General features: G+C 37.9%; 1 protein-coding gene across 3 annotated transcripts in view; it reads right to left on the bottom strand.

Moving 5' to 3' along the window:
- Nucleotides 1-17,302, bottom strand: part of fnip1 (folliculin interacting protein 1) — a 61,127-nt gene extending 43,825 nt beyond the window's left edge. For 2 of the 3 annotated variants that reach the window (XM_027139901.2, XM_027139902.2), the window contains exons 1-6: nucleotides 17,056-17,301; nucleotides 5,080-5,209; nucleotides 1,791-1,922; nucleotides 1,445-1,548; nucleotides 1,192-1,266; nucleotides 1,022-1,113 (exon numbers count right to left, since the gene is read on the bottom strand). In XM_027139901.2, the coding sequence (XP_026995702.2) occupies nucleotides 1,022-1,113; nucleotides 1,192-1,266; nucleotides 1,445-1,548; nucleotides 1,791-1,922; nucleotides 5,080-5,209; nucleotides 17,056-17,144 (622 nt within the window). In that variant the 5' untranslated portion in view covers nucleotides 17,145-17,301. Of the gene's footprint in view, nucleotides 1-1,021; nucleotides 1,114-1,191; nucleotides 1,267-1,444; nucleotides 1,549-1,790; nucleotides 1,923-5,079; nucleotides 5,210-17,055 lie in introns of all 3 variants that reach the window. The other variant, XM_047805487.1, reaches the window with a different exon arrangement.
- Nucleotides 17,303-19,918: the final 2,616 nt, after the last annotated feature.

The raw sequence follows: 19,918 nt of genomic DNA, 5'->3' as shown, positions 1-19,918 counted from the left end.
CTTTACAGCCTTTACAGCAGCTTCACTTTTTGATTTTCCTTTCATGAACATAGTCTGCCGGAAAACCAGACTTTTTTTCATCTCCTCCGCCTTCTGAAGCTTCTACCTTACGTCTAGGTCCTTATACTTCTCATAATGTTTAATTTCATAGTGTCTTATGTTATATTCTTTCGTTACAGACACATTAGCTCTGTTAGCTCACAAGAGAAACAGGTCTGTCCTTTATATTCGTGAACAGATAATCTGCCCCCCGCATGTCTTGAAAGCTCCTATTGTCCATCTTTCTGGCCATTTTTGTGGCGGGTGGAATTAACTTGCCCGATGTGACTGTAGCATGGTTGTTGATGACTGTCAACAGAGAATGAGGGGCGCTTGCTGTTTGTGACTACGCGTTAATACAGTGGCAAGGCATTCTGGGATTTGTAGTAATAGGGGAGCATGCGACTAGCCAGCTGTAATGCACATTTGATATGATCTCACGGGCCAAACATAATTTGACACCCCTGTCACAGCTTTTGGAAACTGTACACCTAGCTTATTTAACTTACTTTGCACAATATTCTCACGTAAACTTCATTTAGATGCAAGCTGTGGGGACAGCTACCACTGGCACATGCTTTCTTACTTTGTGTGTCATTTCTCATCATGTCCTAATTAAACAGCAATTATTGTTTGGCATCCTTAAGGATTTGCTTTGGATTGCTTTTAAAAGTCATTAATATAAAATGACCAAGTTTCTGAAAACTTTCTATAACATTTGTGTACACGCAATTGAAATAAATAAGCTATTTATACTTAACATATTTCACATATAGCATTCATTTTAACTTGTGTCAATTATAAAATACAAATCCCATCAATCAAGGCAATTTAGTGACATTTATAAATTTATACAAACTCAAGTGTTCATAGTCATTATGATGTACCTGGATTTTCATGTTTCTTGCATAAATATCCCTGTAGCAATGTATAAATTTACTTTTTGTACCCAGCTGATAAATAAGATCCATTGTGTAATTACCTATATTCCCCAGGAAGCCATTGACCACAGTATGCTGATCTGGCCTGATAGCTCTTGAGTCTTGATTGATGAACTCCAAACTATCTTGCAGCCTTAAACAACATTAGAAAAATGTTAGATGTTCTAAAAAAAAAAGTGTTAATGAGGAAGAATATATGAGCAGAGCTTACGTGTTTAGGCTACCATACACACTGCCACCTGTCCGTGCTGTAAACACTTTGCTAAGCATCAGCTGTGGGGGAGATCTGTACATGAAAACAAAGACAGCAAGAGTAAGAAAGAGAAAGTATGTGTGAATGTGTGTAAGTAAGAGAGAGGCATAGATTACTGTATAGTTTAGAATGTGTATGCCTTTTCAGCCAAAAAATACCACACAAACATGTATTCCTCTAATAAATTCAATGAAATGGCTTTCTTCCTAACCGAATCTGATGGATTTTCAGTGTAGACCCTTTGTAGCTCATTGCCACTGACCCAAACATCATTTCACCCAACATATTGGGGTCTGAGGAGCAGTGTGAAGCACCCTGAGAACAAGGAAGAAAGAAGGTACTGTCACTTTTTGCCACATACTCAACATTCATCATTAAATAAAGAAAAAGTCACAGTATGCATGTCTCATCAGCTCTACTGACCAAAAGAAAGAGCATTCATGCTGACCGGACACTTAAAATAAGAATCCAAAACCCATATATAAAATGTGCTCTTCAATTAATACAAGCACTTCACTTTAATACAAGGTGAGGGGGAAGCACTGTGACCTGCTAACCTGGAAACGATTGTGATCCATGGGCTCCGAGGCACAGGAAGAACTGCTGTCCAGAGAGCTGGAGCTGCCCCCAGTTGGCCTCAATGGACAACATTTTCTGAAAATTTTGTCTTGAGACTCACCACATGTCTTCTAAAAACATAAGTACAGAAAATCTAGAATAAATATACATATCTGTGGGTTTGCTATCATACATTTTTGATTTATAAGAGAAACTCTGAATACCATCCTCTACCAAAAATACACACAATCAAGCAGACTATATTCTAAGAAAAAAAAATACAATTATATATCAAGAATAAATAAACTCATAAGATTGATTTCATATTATGTATGATTACAATTAACTATGTATTCTAGCCTTAAAAAACTGACCACACTAATAACATTTTAATTTGGAATAGATTTGAATTTGTCTGCTCAGATTAAAATAAATATTTATAAAGAAATTCAAATAAATAAATACAGCTAAATTAAAAAATATAAGCACATAAAAACACTTTGTAGTTGCCGCTTAAAATAAGGTAATTTGATACACGACATCTTCATACAAAAAAAAGCATATAAAAAAGCATACAAAAGCAGTTGAGCATGTGATCCACAATCATGAATTCCACACAGTAAACTGCTTAGCTGTCAACTCCATCACTCTCTCACACAGAAGATACAAGATACAGTTGCTCTCAGACTCTCAGACTCCCCTTCAATCACATGCATCAGACAGGTTGTTAAGTGCAGGGCAGTTTACTTAAAGCCTTTATAGTCAAGCTGTACAACTGTGTCCACAGAATGTTATGAAGTGTGATCCAATAAATTGCAATTAATTGCAAAACCCCTCTTTGCTATAAAAATTAACTTAATCCCCCCAAACATTTCTAAAACATTTAACACAAAAGGATCAGCAGACATCATATCAGTGATTCTCTACTTAACGCAGGTGAAAGTCTTGAGGACAAGGCTGGAGATTATTCTCAGGGAGTCAGATCATCTCACAAAGTTTTTCCTTGCCATCGTCGCCTCCCACTTGCTCATTAGGAACTGATGGTACAGATGTATAGTATTTAATTAGTATTAAAAATAATTCTGTAATGCTGCTTTGAAACAATGTAAACTGTAAGAATCTCTACACAAATAAATTAAATTGGATTGAAAGGATTTGCTGCTAGTAAAACTGCACCTGATTCAACCATTTATTGGATCATAAAGAACATAAAGAAGAGAGGTTCAAAAAGCACCTGAGAAAGTCCTGCAAGTGCCAAAACCATATCCTAAAGTTGATTCAGTTCAGGGCATCACTAGTGCAGGGATTGCTCAGGAATGGCAGCAGGCAGGTGTGAGTGCATCTGCACGCACAGTAAGACAAAGACTTTGGAGTATATTTTGTGCTAGTGCTGGTTCAAAGTGGGTTCCACTGGCGAACCTTCTAAGAACCGGTTTGCCATTCCATCGGCTAGAGAGCCGTGACAGAGCCGAGACTAACATCACTGTATTCGTATCACTTTTCCCAGCAACATTAGCGCTGCAGCAGCAAACACAAACACAACATCAACAATGGCGGATGTTGCTTTACTGTTAATGCTCATGGCTTTTTGAACCTACATTGGCATGCAAACGTGGCGAATCCAACGTGTACGTGCAGCTCTATGTAATTTGTTTAAACAGAGGTTGGCCGAGAAGTGCAAAAAACAAACAAATCCGAAAACAAAACAACAAATGCGAGAACACATTAACAAATCCGAACACACAACAAGTCAGACAACACGGAAAAGGTAGGTATAGTTTGTGAATGGAAACTTACCAATCATCGGACGAGACACCTTTCATTCACCTGTATGTCTTGAATGACAGGTGTCTTGTCCGATGATCAGTAAGTTTCCAATCACAAACTATACCTACCATTTCCGGGTTGTCTGAATCGTTGCACGAAACACGTTGACAAATCCAAAAACACAATTCAGACAACCAACGGAAAAGGTAGGTATAGTTTGTGATTGGAACATGTACCGATCATTGGACAAGACACTGGTCACTCAAGGTATACATGAAGTCTACAGTCTTCCACAGGGAAAAGTTGGAATGGATGGATGGAATGGATTACTGTGGATTAATTCTGTTATTTTCTTATATTTATACGGAGAACTTTACACATAAGATTCCATACCTGTATATCTTAAATGACAGGCGTCTTGTCCAATGATCGGTAAGTTTCCATTCACTAACGATACCTCCCTTTTCCGGGTTGTCTGACTAGTCGTTGTGTTTTTGGATTTGTTAATGCGTATTCGGATTTGTTAATGCGTATTCGGATGTTGTTGTTTTGTTTTTGCATTTGTTGCTTTGTTTTCGGATTTGTTGCTTTGTTTTCGGATTTGTTAATGTGTTTTACACTTCTCGGCCACCGTAGTTGTAATCGAAAAAGTACATAACATTATTTTATCATTAACAAAGGGAGAAATTAGCCTTAGCATGTAGCTACCTACTATCATGTGTGCTGATAATTGATCATATTGCGGTAAAGTAAAAGTGTATTAAACATTGGTATACTGATCGTACATTATCAAATGCTAACAGTAGCCCCACCCCCAGCCCCTGATGCAAGTGGTTCTTAAGTCTAGACCAGCAACATTTTGGTGCTACTTAAGAACCACTTTTCCTGGTTCAGAGCTGGTGCTTTGGTTGTCGAAAAGAAAGAACTAGAAAGTTCTAAATTAGGCTCTGGCTCCAAACTAGCACTCAAACTGCCTCTGTGGAAAAGGGGTATATGTTTCCTACATGATGGAACACCTTTCTATAAGGCAAAAGTGATGTCATTCGAATTTTGAGTTCCATGGCCAGGAAACTTCGCAGACCTTAATCCCACTGAGAACGATCAACAAAAACCCACAAATTCAAAATCCAGCACTGCAAATTGACTTTTTGCATAAACTTAATGTAACGGTCAATAAAAGTCATTGACACTCATGAAATGCATGTAATTATACTTATGTAAGTGTACCATAGCAACTTCTGACAAAAAGGTCTAAAAACACTGAAGCAGCAGACTTTGTAAAAATTACATTATTTTGTCACTCTCAAAACCTTTGGCCAGAACTGTATAATTTACAACCCAATCAACAAAGCACATAAAAAATGTGCCACTTTGCAAAAAGTAATAAATAAAATTAAAAGTAAATCACTCATATTATTTATTTTCTTTAACTTGTGTTTAAATGTTAATAGTATTTAGTAGGTAATGCTTGTAAATGCTGACAAAAGCTTGGGATTGGGAAATGGAGGTACAGGTGCTCACCATTGCGGCCTCCTCTGTGCCTCTCTTCTTAGCGTCAGAGTCAAAGAGGATATTCCGACCTCGTCTTTCGCAGTCTTGGTAGACGATAAGGCGGATCTGGCTGGGCTCCAACTCTGGGGATGGCCAGGTGCTGTAAAGAAGATAATAGTGAGGAAGAACACTGAATAGATCCAACACATAGCAGCTTTGTTTTAAATAATCTTCAGCCAATGCTTACAGTATTTTCCGCACCATAAAGCGCACCGGATTATAAGGCGCAGTCTCAATTATGGGGTCTATTTCTGTACTTAACCCATACATAAGGTGCACCGTATTATAAGGCACATGCTAAAACATGCTAAAACAACATGGAAGCAAAACAGTGAGTTTAGTTGAACTTTATTCTACTATTTAACAATGCACACACTATTTTTTAATCAATCTTCTCCCACAAATACATCAAAGTCCTCATCTACTGTGTTTTCTTAACTTGGTGCAGTACATTTTCTTGCTTCCTCCACTTCTGAACCATAGATTCATTGATGCTGAATTCTTCCGCAGCTGCTCTATTCCCATTTACAACCGTGTAACTGATAGCCTGTAGTTTGAATTGTGCCTTGTAAGCATCTGATTTTTATTGGCGGATGGCAAACCAACTTAAGGTGCATTTACCGCCACCTACTGGACTGGAGTGTGGAGCGGTTAGGAAGAAACAAATGTTCTGCAGCATACTGGTAGTATACCTACCGGAGGCGTGGCGAAGGTAAGCGTACGTACTGTACGTATTATGAAATGTCCTCTGATTGGTTTATCGCTGCCAGCGTACATAGTGTATGTATTACGTCCCCGTGTCAGCGGGAAATGGTCCGACAGTCAATCGGGCGGAGCGCTTACCAAAGTCGCACAACATTTTTTGGAACTCAGTGCACACATAAGGTGCACCGGATTATTAGGCGCGCGGCCGATTTTTGAGAAAATTTAAGGCTTTTAGGTGCGCCTTATAGTGCGGAAAATACTGTACTCGTAAGCACCCAATGGGAAAAAAACTGATGTACTGACTAATAACCTTGCATAAATCATTAGAGCGCATAATTGGCTCCCACTGGAAACCATTTTTAACATTCTAGCAATTACTAAAATTAACATAAGTAAGAGGTTTGTTCAGCAAAGACTACAGTGTATGTAGTGGAAATAGGGTTATTGCATAGTATTAAAATGAGACCTTTAGCTTACACACACCATTTAAATGTCATTTATGTGATTCATATGACCAATTTGTCATTCATCCAAAAGTTTGAACAACATACATCATGGCAAAGACAAACATGCTTCTTTTCCTTACAATTAAGAAATGATATGAACTTAAAAATAGCAAATGTGTAGGTTTATTATAAGGTTGTCCAGAATGTACAGAATTTCACTCTCTCCAGGAAATACTTGAAACCACCTTCTTGTTTTCTAACTGCATCTCTGTCATCATATCCACTGCTGAACTTTTTTCATTGCAAGACAATATGCAAAATACACACCTTTATAGAAGACAATATATATGTATGTGTGTGTGTGTGTGTGTGTGTGTGTGTGTGTATATATATATATATAAAACAAACACAAACCAATGTACATCTGTGAAGCACAAAACCAAAAGGGAATAAGTCCTCTTAAACATAAATCTCGGTGTTCATCACAGATAAAACATATTTCCTACCCAATGTTAAAGTAAAATCAACACTTAAAAATTAATAAATTAAATAAATAATGTACAGGTAAGTAAATACAAAAATGACACATGAATCACATTTATGGCCATTAAATTACAGCTTTGTGATTTCACTTGAGTATTAACCTTCTTTTACACTGAGCTCAACATTATGAAATAGCAACCATTTATTCTGCTTCAAGCAATAGAACAGTCTTTTGTACAGACCTGACAAGATAAACTGACTTGGACAACCAGGGCAAATGCACTTCTAAGTTCAAGTCACTAACTAGACGGTGCAAGTATTTGCAAAGGCCGGTGCTTTTTAGAGGCGAGTGGACATAAGGGTCAGTGTTACGTTTGGAGGCAAGTTGACAGAAAGATTGTGAAAGCTACTGGACCGCTAGGGTGCCAATACTTTTGGAGGCGAGTGGACATGAGCATGTGACGTGATCCGAATACCTGTGACGCAGTTCCCCTCATTGTGCTGAGTGTTTTGATATGTCACATGTCCATGTTGTGCAAATGTTTAATTTTCACGTGACATCAAACTTATACTTATTATTAATGGTGCTTGCAAAGCATCATTATTGTTCTTGTGCATATTTATTATTAATGGTGCTTGCTAAAGCATCATTATTGTTCTTGTGCATATTTATTATTAATGGTGCTTGCAAAGCATCATTATTGTTATTCTGCATACTTATTATTATTAATGTGCTTGCTAAAGCACATTCTTATTCTCTTGCATACTACTACTTCTTCTTCCGGACACTTTTTCGGCACGTAACTTGTCCCGCAGCTTTTGTCCTAGACCCATGGATGAGGTGTCAAATCGACTGTCTCATTGAGGAGAGGTGTGCTATGTCTTTTATAAGCGATCGGAATTCCAGAATTCCCAGTATGGAAGCTCAAAGTGGTGTTTTTTTCCCCCATAGACTTGAATGGGGAGTTCTTAAAATCTCTCTGTAGATGTGCAACCATCCAAAAGAGGGCAGCAGACACCAGTGAATCTGTCAGATCACACAACGTTGGAAGTAAAGATCTAGTAAAGGTCTTTAAAGCTTGTTGCTATATTTCACAGTGTGATGGATATATAAAATCACCTGTTCCACAATTATTGGCACCCCTAACAATTCCTTTGAAAAATTTAATTGATTTGTTTTTAAATATATTTTTCTGTAGTTGGTAAAGTTGGTCAGGGTATCTAGGAACTTTTAATTAGTAATTCATGACTTCCTGTTTCTCTGGGGTATAAATATGACGTGTAAAAGAGGCCTAATTCTCTTACCCATTTGTCAACATGGCAAAGACCAGAGAACACACCATTCAAGTAAGACAGATGTGTGTCAACCTTCATAAGTCAGGCAATGGCTACAAGAAAATAGCCACTCGTCATAACTTGCCCTTATCTACAGTCAGAGAAATCATTAAGAAGTTTAAAACGTCTGGAACAGTGACAAACAAGGCTGGAAGAGGTCCCAAGTTTATCTTGCCACAATGCACAGTGAGGACGATGGTATGAGAAGTAAAAAAATTCCCTAAGTCCATTGTCACAGAATTGCATCAAAGAATGGCATCTTGGGGTCACAAAGTCTCCATAACAACCATCAGACGCTCTCTACATGCCAACAAGCTGTTTGGGAGGCATGCAAGGAAAAAGCCTTTTCTCACTAACACTCACAAACGTAAACGTCTGGAGTTTGCTAAGCGGTACTGGGACTTCAACTGGGATCGTGTGCTTTGGTCAGATGAGGCTAAGATTGAGCATTTTGGCAACAAACACTATGTGGGTCTGGCATAAAACAAAAGATGAGTATGCCAAAAAGCACCTCATGCCCACCGTGAAGTATGGTGGAGGATCTGTGATGCTGTGGGCCTGTTTCTCTTCCAAAGGCCCTGGGAACCTTGTTAAGGTACATGGCATTATGAATGCTTTGAACTACCAGAATATTTTAAATAAAAACCTGATGGCCTCTGACAGAAAGCTGAAGATGGGTCGTCATCGGGTCTTTCAGCAGGATAATGATCCAAAACGTGGCAAAATCTAAACAAAAAATGGTTCAGCAGTCACAAACTTAAGGTCCTCCCATGGCTCTCAATGCCCAGACCTCAACCCAATCGAAAACCTGTGGGGCGAGCTAAAGAGGAGAGTGCATAAGAGAGGACCAGGACACTGGATGATCTAGAAAGATTGTGCAAAGAAGAATAGTCAAAGATCCCGCTCTCTGTGTTCTCCAATCTTGTGAAATGTTATAAGAGGAGATTAAGTGCTGTCTTGTTGGCAAAAGGGGGTTTGTACAAAGTATTAACATCAGGGGTGCCAATAATTGTGTTTCTTTTTCTAAATGTGTTTTTTTTTTTTTACCACCAAAGTAATGTACTTAAATGAAAGGTTGGATTTCTCTCTTTTTTTTGCATTTGGGTTCTATGTTGTTTAAAAAAAAAAAGGGAGAATTTTTTTTGAAGTCCACGACCACATCTTAAACAGGGGTGCCAATAATTGTGGAGGGCACTGATTACATTGTGCCTGTGCCCCACACATAATGGCCTGTCTGTAAAGCAAATCAACTGATCAATACACAGGATAACCCTTCTGTCCTCCTGTACATTGTTCTCCAGTAGAAGGTCCTAACTGTATCTTTCAATTGTTTGAAGGCCATTTGTTACAAGGTATTAAGTCTGGTCCACAGTACCTATGGATTTAAGTTGCAGAAGAATGCTATGCTACATGAACATCTTCAATAAACACTTTTCCCTTGAACTTGTTCCAGCATACTTTTCTTTTATGTATTAGAAGCATTCTAGTAGGTTGGCGAGCCACCCAACGATCATGCAGACAAATTCAAGGAAAATCTAACAGCACATTGGGCACTTGTATATGTGCAAGGCAACTGCACTTCTGCATCCCACAACCCATATTCCATTGGCGCACAGTTTGTTTACGGTCATACCTCTACCTTGATGATGCATCTTCTCGTGATGGTGATTGATAAGAAACAAAGATATATGATTTACTTTAGTCACAATAACAGGGTGCCTAACGCATGGGTGAAGGCTAGACCTTGTCAAACGTCCTCAAACTCTGAGCAGACCAAAGTAATCTACAAATGGACTTAGTTTGTACAGTTTGTTTGATTTGTCTTTATGATTCACTGCTTTCTTTTGCTTTATACTTTAGATTTTGTTGCTAAATGCTTTCTTTCAGACCAATTTGATCATTAAAAGTTCTATTTCTTTCCTTTCTTCAACACTTGTGGGCTCAATTAGTTTAGGTCTGAGAACCTTGATTTGCATAGTGCTTGAGACAAGCAATAGATTTAACAGCTCTTTTCCAGTTTGGGACAGTAAACCAAATTGAAACACTGAGCTGTTGTGTTAGGCCCCTTGATGCATGATCAGCAGGATTACACCCAGAAGGTAGAAAGCAGAAAGCTTGTCCTTGCTGCTATCACTACTGCAGATATCTCAAGCTTCAGCATTGTGGTTGGGGCAAAATGTGATTTCCCAATAAATAATGAGCAATTGCTATCCTTAAACCAAAAATTAAAGAAATACTTTGCTGCCATTGTTGGCGAGGGTACTAGAAGATTACATCATTCACAGAGATATTTTTAAATGAAAAATAGTGAGCAATAGTGAGTCAGTATTGCCGAAGCCTGAGTTATAATTGCACAAGTATCACAACATTAGTGAACAATAGGAATTCAAAGACAATCCAAATTTGAACTCTCTTAACAGCTGGCCTAGTGTTCTATTGCACCATTTTGGTCGGAAAGTGAGGACAGCTGAGAAGATCATTGGAGTCTGTCTTCCCTCCATCATATTTACACCACACACTGCATCTGCAAAGCCAACAGCATTGTGGATGACCCCACATACCCCTCACACACACACTTCACTTTCCTGCCATCTAGAAAAAGGTACCAAAACATTCGGGCCCTCACAACCAGACCGTGTAACAGTTTCTTTCCACAAGCCATCAGACTCCTCAATAACTGAACTGAACCAAGAACAACACACACATACACACACAAACTGCATGGACTGCAATGACTTCCAATATACATCCATGTACACAGCACCATTATATAAAACCTCTTACATGCTGTTTTGCACACTGTTTTCACTCTTTGCACATGCTGTCTTTAACATTTCAGTTGACTGCTGTTTTGCACAATACTTTACAATACCTCATGTAACTGGTGCTATAATACTAGGGTTCATTCCAGTATTTCTGCACACTCAACATTGATTACTGTGTACTACAACAGCTATATATGGTTGAAATGACAATAAAAGCTTCTTGACTTGACTCTTAATTGCCAGGGTCTGGAATATTCCATCTATAAACCTGGACCAAAGACCTGTTCCTGCATTTCGCTGTGGGCAGAACATAGCCTGGGAAGCTATAGGCTGAACATTCACAGAACATTGAATTTCTTATTACCAAGGTTTACTGACATGGTAAATAATTCTAAACACATGTTCCTGAGGACATTAAGTTTTCCATCACAGATAAACTCCACCAAAAAGAACCAGGTGCTGGTTCAGAGTCACAGAGCCATCACAGAGCCGAGTTTAACGTCACTGTATACGTCTCATGTTTCCCAGCAACGTTAGCGCAGCAGCAGCAAACACAAACACATCAACAGTGGCGGATGTTGCTTTACTGTTAATGCTCATGGCTTTGTGAACCTACATTGGCATCCAAACGCGGCGAATCCAACGTGTACGTGCATTTCTATGTAATATGTATAAATGGAGGTTGTAATCAATAAAGTACATAAAAGTTAGCCTTAGCATGTAGCTACCTACTATCATGTGTGCTGATCATTGATCATATTGCAGTAAAGTAAAAGTGTATTAAACGTTAGTATACTTAAGGTACATTATCAAATGCGCTAAGCCCCACCCACAGCCCCTGACGCAAGCAGTTCTTAAGTCTAGACCAGCAACCTTCTGGTGCTACTTAACCACTTTTCCTGGTTCAGAGCCGATGCTTTTGCTGTCGAAAAAGAAAGAACTGGTTCTAAAATAGGCTCTGGCTCCGAACCAGCACTCAAACTGCCTCGGTGGAAAAGGGGCATTATAGTATTTACAAGCTATATTCAACAGTATTCAACAAAGATTTTACTAAAAATTGAAAAGCAGCAGTATTTTCCTGTTGATGGTTACAGTCCCTATTGAATTAGAGGACGGCAATGACAATGTGCAGGTATCACAGAAATCAAACTTCATTATTCTTTTAAGAGGGCATATTTCAAGGTTGTATCAAAGCTTTTTCAAGGACAGAAATTCTATTCTCTATTTTGCTTTTCCTTGTCAAAAACTACACTGGTGGTCGCTGATCTTATGCTCTGTCTTAAGTATCCAGACAAAATGGTTATTTTAAGGTAAAGTTTTTTGCACAAAATATTTTCTAGTGCTAAAATGAAAATCACCTGACCTCTAAGGAAGCATTTAAAAACTTCCCATCTTATAGCTGCAGAAGTAAGGACCGAGTCAATGCCAGGGACCAGACAAGCAGGTTAATCCAAGGATAATTAAATAAATTAAACCCAGGGCTCAGAGTATTGAGTCTGCCTGTTCCCTGAACTATACAAAATTGTAGAAACTGTCAAACCACACCGGCAGGCAGAGGAGGTGGGGTCACAGATATTTAAATGTTAAGATTGGTGCCACACATAAATCTAGATATAAATTCAACACCTTTGAAATTCTTCATACCTACTTAACATATGTAGCTACAAAAACAAGTCTACCGATACAATTCAACTAATTGTCAATTACAAACCCTGTGGACCATATTCTGAATTCTACTATGAATCTGCAGATTTCATTTGTATTTTTATGATCCACCTGCACTTTGCACATAATGTAGTTTGTCTTTAGCCATTATATGATCAGAATTAATATTCTCCCTCTTGAGCTACAGGTGCTACTCCCAAGGCCCCAGTTTTCTGAGTACCTAGTGCAACCACCTCTTCTCTCCAGACCTGCCTGATCCATCCTGATGCCCTACTACTGGTTGGAGTCTTGTCATTGTTGGTGCTCACTGCTGTGGGGACGACTCTGTGTGGACAGCCCAGAGACCCATGGGCCTGCTGTGTATAGAACCACTTGAACTTTGAACTGCTGTTGCAGTGGTCAGATTTGTGCTCTGGTCTCCATTACTGAACATTTGAAGACTCCAGCAGGAAGGAATAAGTGTTATATCGATAACAATCTCAGAAATTCGTGTCACCCAATAAGATACTAAAGCATCACAGCTTGCTGCATATGGCAATATGCTGCAAATTGAGCTGCATAGTCAAAGACCAGTTAGAGTGCCCATGCTGACACCCATCCTCCACTGAAAGCACCTACTAGGACATGTGAGCATCATAATTGTAAAACCAAGCAATAGAAGAATGGTAGTGTGATGCGCTATGCTTTGCCGGGAAAACTTGGGATTACACAGTGAAAACAGCTGTGTCTTTTTCACCGAGATAATGTGCCCTGGCACACTTTAAAAATGGTTGATTAAAGGAACATGATAAATAGAATGAAGTGCTGACTTGAGACAACTCCACTGGCTCCCTTCTTCTCACTTTTAAAGCTCTTCAGAACCTTGCTCCACCATACCTCTCAGATTCTATACAGTTCTATGCTCCCTCCCGTACTCTCTACTTTTCCTCTTCAAGGCTCCTTATTACACCCCCTGGCCATTTATCCACCATGGGCGCTAGAGCTTTTTGTTGCCCTGCACCACATTTCTGCAATTCTCTCCTGGAAATCATCCATAACATAGATTCTCTCAACACATTAAAAACAACTCAAAATTAATTTATTCAGAAGTGATTATTCCACATGACCATAGGCTGTTCTTAAATCCCTTTAAAATGTTTTAAATGTTAGATAATATTGTTTAATTGTTGTTTACTCTTATTTTATTATGTATTACTTGTTTTTATTTATAGGTGCCCATCACGTCACTCAAGGTCACCATTTGAATTCAATACATTATTATTAGTATTATTAGCCTCCAAATCCCCCAGATCTCAATCCAGGCAATCATCTGTGGAATGTGCTGTACAAACAAGTCCAGTCCATGAAGGCCCCACCTTGACAAAGGATTTTCTACAACATATTGGTGGCAGATACCATACCACACCTTCAGATGTCTTATGGAATCCATTCCTCACTTAGTGAGAGATGTTTTGCCTGCATAAGGGGGAACAACAATATCAGGCAGATGGCTTTGAAATTATCCCACTGACGTACTTGATATGCATGAAAAATACATCTACACTACCACTAAAACGTACCACGCAGTTGTTTAACTATGGAATGCAAGTCACCAATCCTCTCAAAGTAGCAGTGAGTTTGGCGCTCACAAATGCCACATTCTGAACAGATGATCCAGACCAACAAATTTAAAGAGACCACAGACTTTGTAAATCTCACAACTATTTCAAAAAGACACCCATCTCTTGCATCTTGTTGATATAGGGCCACAAACACAGATGCATGCATGCATGCAACACTCACTTGCATACATACAAGTGTCTAAATATCTGACATTTTCTTAGTATGCATTTAGTGATAGACTGTATTTCTTTAGCCAAATGTATTAATTAGAAAAAAAAACATTTCTTGCTAGAGTGTCTTACTTGTCCATGTATTGTGAAGTACATAGCAATCTGACTTTGCATTCTTAAGATAAATAACATTCTTAAGATAAATCCTTTAGTACAAACATGGAATATCCTAAAAAAAATGATGTTCTTTAAGTTTTAGTATGATTGCATAAGAAACTGATCACTATATTTCATGTATTAGGAAATGACTTGGGATACAATGCACCAGGCATTATGGTGCTATAACTTTCAGAGTTTTAAAAATAAATAAAACCACTATAAATTCGACTCCATATGCCAGAGTTAAACAGTGTAATTTTTTATGAATGGGGAGTTAAATATATTATCTTTCATTTTTATTCTGTTTGATTTAGGAGGTAAACTGACTGAAGGGATAAAGAATTATAGTATAGGGATAAAGAGTTATAGACTGCAACATTGAGGTGTTCCTGAAATGCTTAACACAGCTGGAATCTGAAGCATTTGTTGCACCAATATTTCTAACTTCTGTAAAAGAGAGGAAGAAAACCCAAATTGTCCATTATGTTCTCCATATGGTTTGTAATATGTCCAATGTCTCCAATTTATCGTGGTTTATCTGTAAGCAGTTTTGTAAGATCCATTTAGATATGTCATGTTAAAAGCAACATCATCTTATTTATTGGAATCTGTCCACCTGGTGAAACTGATCTCATTTTGCATCATCTATATACCTATAAAAATTAATCACGTTTTCAGATAAGTTTGCCAAAAGGTAGCATTTAAAGAAACAATAACAAGGGTCTAAAGTAGATACTTGTGGAACAAACCAGTTTAATAGTGGATTAAATGTGTATTGAGTTTAATTATATTACAAAGACAGCTTTCTGCAAAATTGTATTTAAAATGACATTCAGGAATATGCTAAGCTAAAGATGAAAAAAGGGACACTCCACACCCCCACCCCCACAAGAAACCATTATATAATTGAGAATAAAGACTAGTAAGTTAACAAAATATTTTCTGATTATTCTTCATGTTTATTTTTTGCAACTTCTGTTAATGTTCACTTCTATGCTGACAGAGGCATTGCTTAGAGTGGTATTAGTCTTGGGCAAGTAACCTTCCGAGTTTTAACCTTGCAATATTTCAATCACTTAATACAAGTAATCTTGGAAAAACAAACCATAGCCATAATAATGAGACTTGTAAAAAGTATTGTCTGCACTGCAACATTGTCAGTTCAACTTTTGATGGTTTACCCCTCCACAATCGTCGTTTTTAGATTGGCTATTTGGGATAAGCTGCAATTTTTTCTAAAAAGAATCAAAATATTTTCATGCAAAAATTAAAGAGAAAATTATTTTTCCATTATATATGTATATGTTGACTGATATAACATCCCAACTTAATAATATGTTGAACCCCAAGGTAAAAACAACACTATGTGGCCTCAGATCAGCAATACACACTTTCCAGAAGAAACCTGAAGTGTTCAGAAGTGATATACAAAAGACATGGACCATTTCCCAAAACATTTAGAACAAATCAAGGGGCACAATAAATTTCAGAATTTCCTTAAAACCTTTTCCTTTCCAGAAAACCCATTTTTGACCATAGGCCAATAGTGCTCCTCTCCATAGAATTGATTTAGCTTCAAGAAAAGCTTGCTTTGCAGGATGTTTACTGTTACCCTGAAAATGTCTGAATAAAAGATAGCTACTGCAGCAAAGGTTATACACCAAAGGTGTGTGCCCTTCCAAGTCATGTCCAATCAATATAATTTACCACAGATGAACTTCAATCAAGGTGTAGAAACATCTCAGCAATGATCAAAAAAAAAAAGAAAAAAAAGTGAGGCATCTGGGCTAAATTTGTGTTGTTTCAAAGGGTCTGAATACTTGTACATGTGATATTTCAGGGGTTTTTTTCTTTTTAATAAATGTACATACATTTCTAGAATTCTGGGGTGCTGAATGTAGATTAATAATAATAATAATAATAATAATAATAATAATAATAATAATAATAAAAAGAATCTGAACCACAGTATTATTAGGCTGCAACATAACACAATTGGAAAAAGTGAAGGTGGTCTGAACAGATCTGTGTAATGTATGGGATTTGTTTATCAGACAATCAGATCTGTTGATATTTTGTAAGTAGACTTCTAAGATTTATCCTTGTAATAGACCATATAAACCAAAATACTTCTACATTTTGTATCCGAATCTTCGCACATCTTCGCACAAAACTGAAACAATAAAGACAATTAACATGCTAGTTGTTGTCTGCTTGTGTAAAGCAAACAGTGTTTATTATTGCTGGTGTACATTTTGGTCAAATAGCTCTAATAATTTCGGTAAACAACAAAATTAAATGCTTGAACAGAACATGGCAATGTAAATCGCACACTACAGCAGAAAATATTCTGCTACAGTAAAGAGGCTCCTGGCAGTTTATTATTTACTACTGGTTTTGGGAAGCAGTCATCAAGTTCCTTCGCTACTGTGCTGAACAGGCTACTAAATGAAAAACAGTTTTTTAGACTGATAAAACTCTCAGTCCATAATCTAGTAAACCAGTATCTTCATGTGTTTATAAAAGAGACTTTAAAACATGTCTGTAAGTTGTTCTGAATAAGAGAGTGTGCGAAATGGCGTAAATGTTACAGTACATGTAACTATCCATACGCACCTGAACGCAGATTCGTCCTTGTCGCACTTCGGCGGCGGCGTAAAACCATTTCTTTTATTGAAAAGCTTGTGAAACAGCGTAGGTGGCATATTCGGCCTGCTATTTTACTAGAAAATTCTCGTTTTCTGATTAATTCCTGAAACCCGTTCAATTCCTTATAAACGACTCCATTTGTGGCCTAGTCATATGACGAGCATTAGTCACACGAGCTGCTTAACGCCGTCGTACGCAGTTTCCTGTTCTGATTGGCTGATATTTTTGGCTGTAAACCACGTGATCAACAGTGCCGTTTTATTGGGTTTTGTTGTTGTTATTTGTGTTTGTTCTTTAGCGAAGGCTGTTGACGCCAATATATGTCGAAAAATGCAGGTTAAATTAGGTTTTGGTCCGGTACTAAACCAAATAACCAATGTCTCTGGGCCAAACATTAACTGCGTCCGTTTGACTCCTTTGATCCATTTTAGACCGACACTATTGTGTTCCACTCGGCTGAAAGGAATCATCCGAGGAATACACACAAATGCGCTTAGTTTATTGTTAAGCCGCGAAATCATGGAGTACCACGACGCCCAATTCAATTCAAGGTTATTTCTATAGGGCTTTTTACAATTGACATTGTCTCAAAGCAGATTTATAGAACATGAACATAGAACAAAAGGTTATTATAAAGATTAAAATAATACAAAATTCAAGATTAATATTAGACATATATAAATGTGTTTATATTTATCCCAATGAGCAAGTCTGAGGTGAGCAGTGGTGAGGAAAAACTCCCTTGGAAGAAACCTTGAGAGGAACCCGACTCAAGGGGAGCCCATCCTCATATGTTTGACACTGGGTGGTGTGATTATAACTATACAGTCCGACAGTGAGTGAATGAGAGTGTGTGTGTGTGTGCCCTGAGATGGGTTGGCACTACATCCAGGGTGTATCCTGCCTTGATGCCCGATGACGCCTGAAATAGGGATGCCCAGACTGGATCTGTAATATGCATGTGTGCATTTCACAACATTACAGCCTAATTTGTCACATTTCTTAATAAATCATACTCAGCATACATTTATGTATTTAAATTTGGCCCGTGGTGTAATTTTATTTGGCCCGCGAGATCATATCAAATGTGCATTAGCCGCATGCTCTGCTAATACTACAAATACTACGAACAGCAAGCGCCCCTCATTCTCTGTTGACAGTCGTGAACATCCATGCTACAGTCACTTCGGGCAAGTTAATTCACCCTCCACAAAAATGGCCAAACGAAAGATGGACAATAGGAGCTTTCAAGACAGGTGGGAGGCAGATTATCTGTTCACGAATATAAAGGACAGACCTGTTTGTCTTGTGAGCTAACGTGTCTCTAACGAAAGAATATAACATAAGAAGCAGAGGTGGCAAAAGTACACACATCCTTTACTCAAGTAGAAGTACAGATACTCATTTTTTAAAAGACTCCAGTAAAAGTAGAAGTAGTGACTACACTCTTTTACTCAAGTTAAAGTAAAGAAGTATGGGCTCTGACATGTACTTAAGTAAAAAGTTGCCGTTACTACTACCTGTTTAGTGACATGGTGGTAACTGGACGTCATGTTATATATATATATATATATACATATATATATATATATATATACATTTAAAAAAGTTATATATATATATATATATATGTGTGTGTGTGTGTGTGTGTGTGTGTGTGTGTGTGTGTGTGTGTGTGTGTGTGTGTATGTATATGTATATATCATTTTGGAGTGTGCTGATGGATATTTGCGTTCATCAGCCACAAGATTGTTACGAAAGACAGGCACTGATGTAGGTGGAGTAGGGTGGAGTGATATAGCAGTAAAGGTGAGGTGACCCAATACTTTTGGAAATATAATGTATACCAAGTGTATCACCAAGGCCATATCCCAAACTGTAGGGAGATTCCAGCTCTGTCCTTGAAAACAACTCAAAATTATTGTGATGTTTTACAAATGACAAAATTAATGTTAATTAAATTAAGCACTTCGTGTTTTTTTGGGTTGACACCCGGGGCGGTTCTAGGATTTCATCTTTAGGGGGTTTTAGACCTCAGTGAGAATTTAAAACAAGAAGAGTTCTATATTATATATGACAACTCTGGTAATAAGAATAGTGAAATTTCACTGCTTTTGGTTGCCGTCTTTGTGTCTTTCCGCTGATTAACGTTATAGATAAACGCCTAAAGCTCTGACTGCGCATGCACGCTGCGCGTACCTGTGCTTTTCCGTTCAATTAAATCAGACAGCCGAAGACGCACTATTGAAAGACTACAACAGCTCAATGAGAAGACATAATACTAAAAGTAACAAGTCCGTTTTGAAAATGTAAGAAGTAAAAAGTACAGATGTTTGTGTAAAAATGTAATGAGTAAAAGTAAAAAGTTGTCCGAAAAATAAATAGTGGAGTAAAGTACTGATACCAGAAAACTTTATTTAAGTATAGTAACGAAGTATTTTTACTCCGTTACTTCCCACCTCTGATAAGAAGACACTATGAAACGAAACATTACGAGAAGTATAAGGACCTGGACGTTAAGCAGAAGCTCCAGAGGGCAGAGGAGATGAAAAAAGTCTGGTTTCCCGGCAGACTGTGTTCATGAAAGCAAAATCAAAAAGTGAAGCTGCAGTAAAGGCGAGTTTTATTGTGGCAGCAGAGACTGCAAAATCTGCCCGGCCCTTTAACGAGGGAGACTTTGTCAAAAAGTGTATGGTCAAAGTTTGCGAAACGAACACCACTGATGCCATCCTTAAAAATTCTTGTTTGCTGTAACCCGACCGAACTTGTCAATTTATGACCGACTCAATTTTTTATTTTTTTGCTTTAAGTCCGACCGACTTGCCGGTTG

This window comes from Tachysurus fulvidraco, chromosome 21 (genome assembly GCF_022655615.1).
Source record: "Tachysurus fulvidraco isolate hzauxx_2018 chromosome 21, HZAU_PFXX_2.0, whole genome shotgun sequence".
Taxonomy (NCBI): Eukaryota; Metazoa; Chordata; class Actinopteri; order Siluriformes; family Bagridae; genus Tachysurus; species Tachysurus fulvidraco.
The sequence above is the reverse complement of the archived record's forward strand: the minus strand, read 5'-3'. Positions and strand labels throughout refer to the sequence as shown.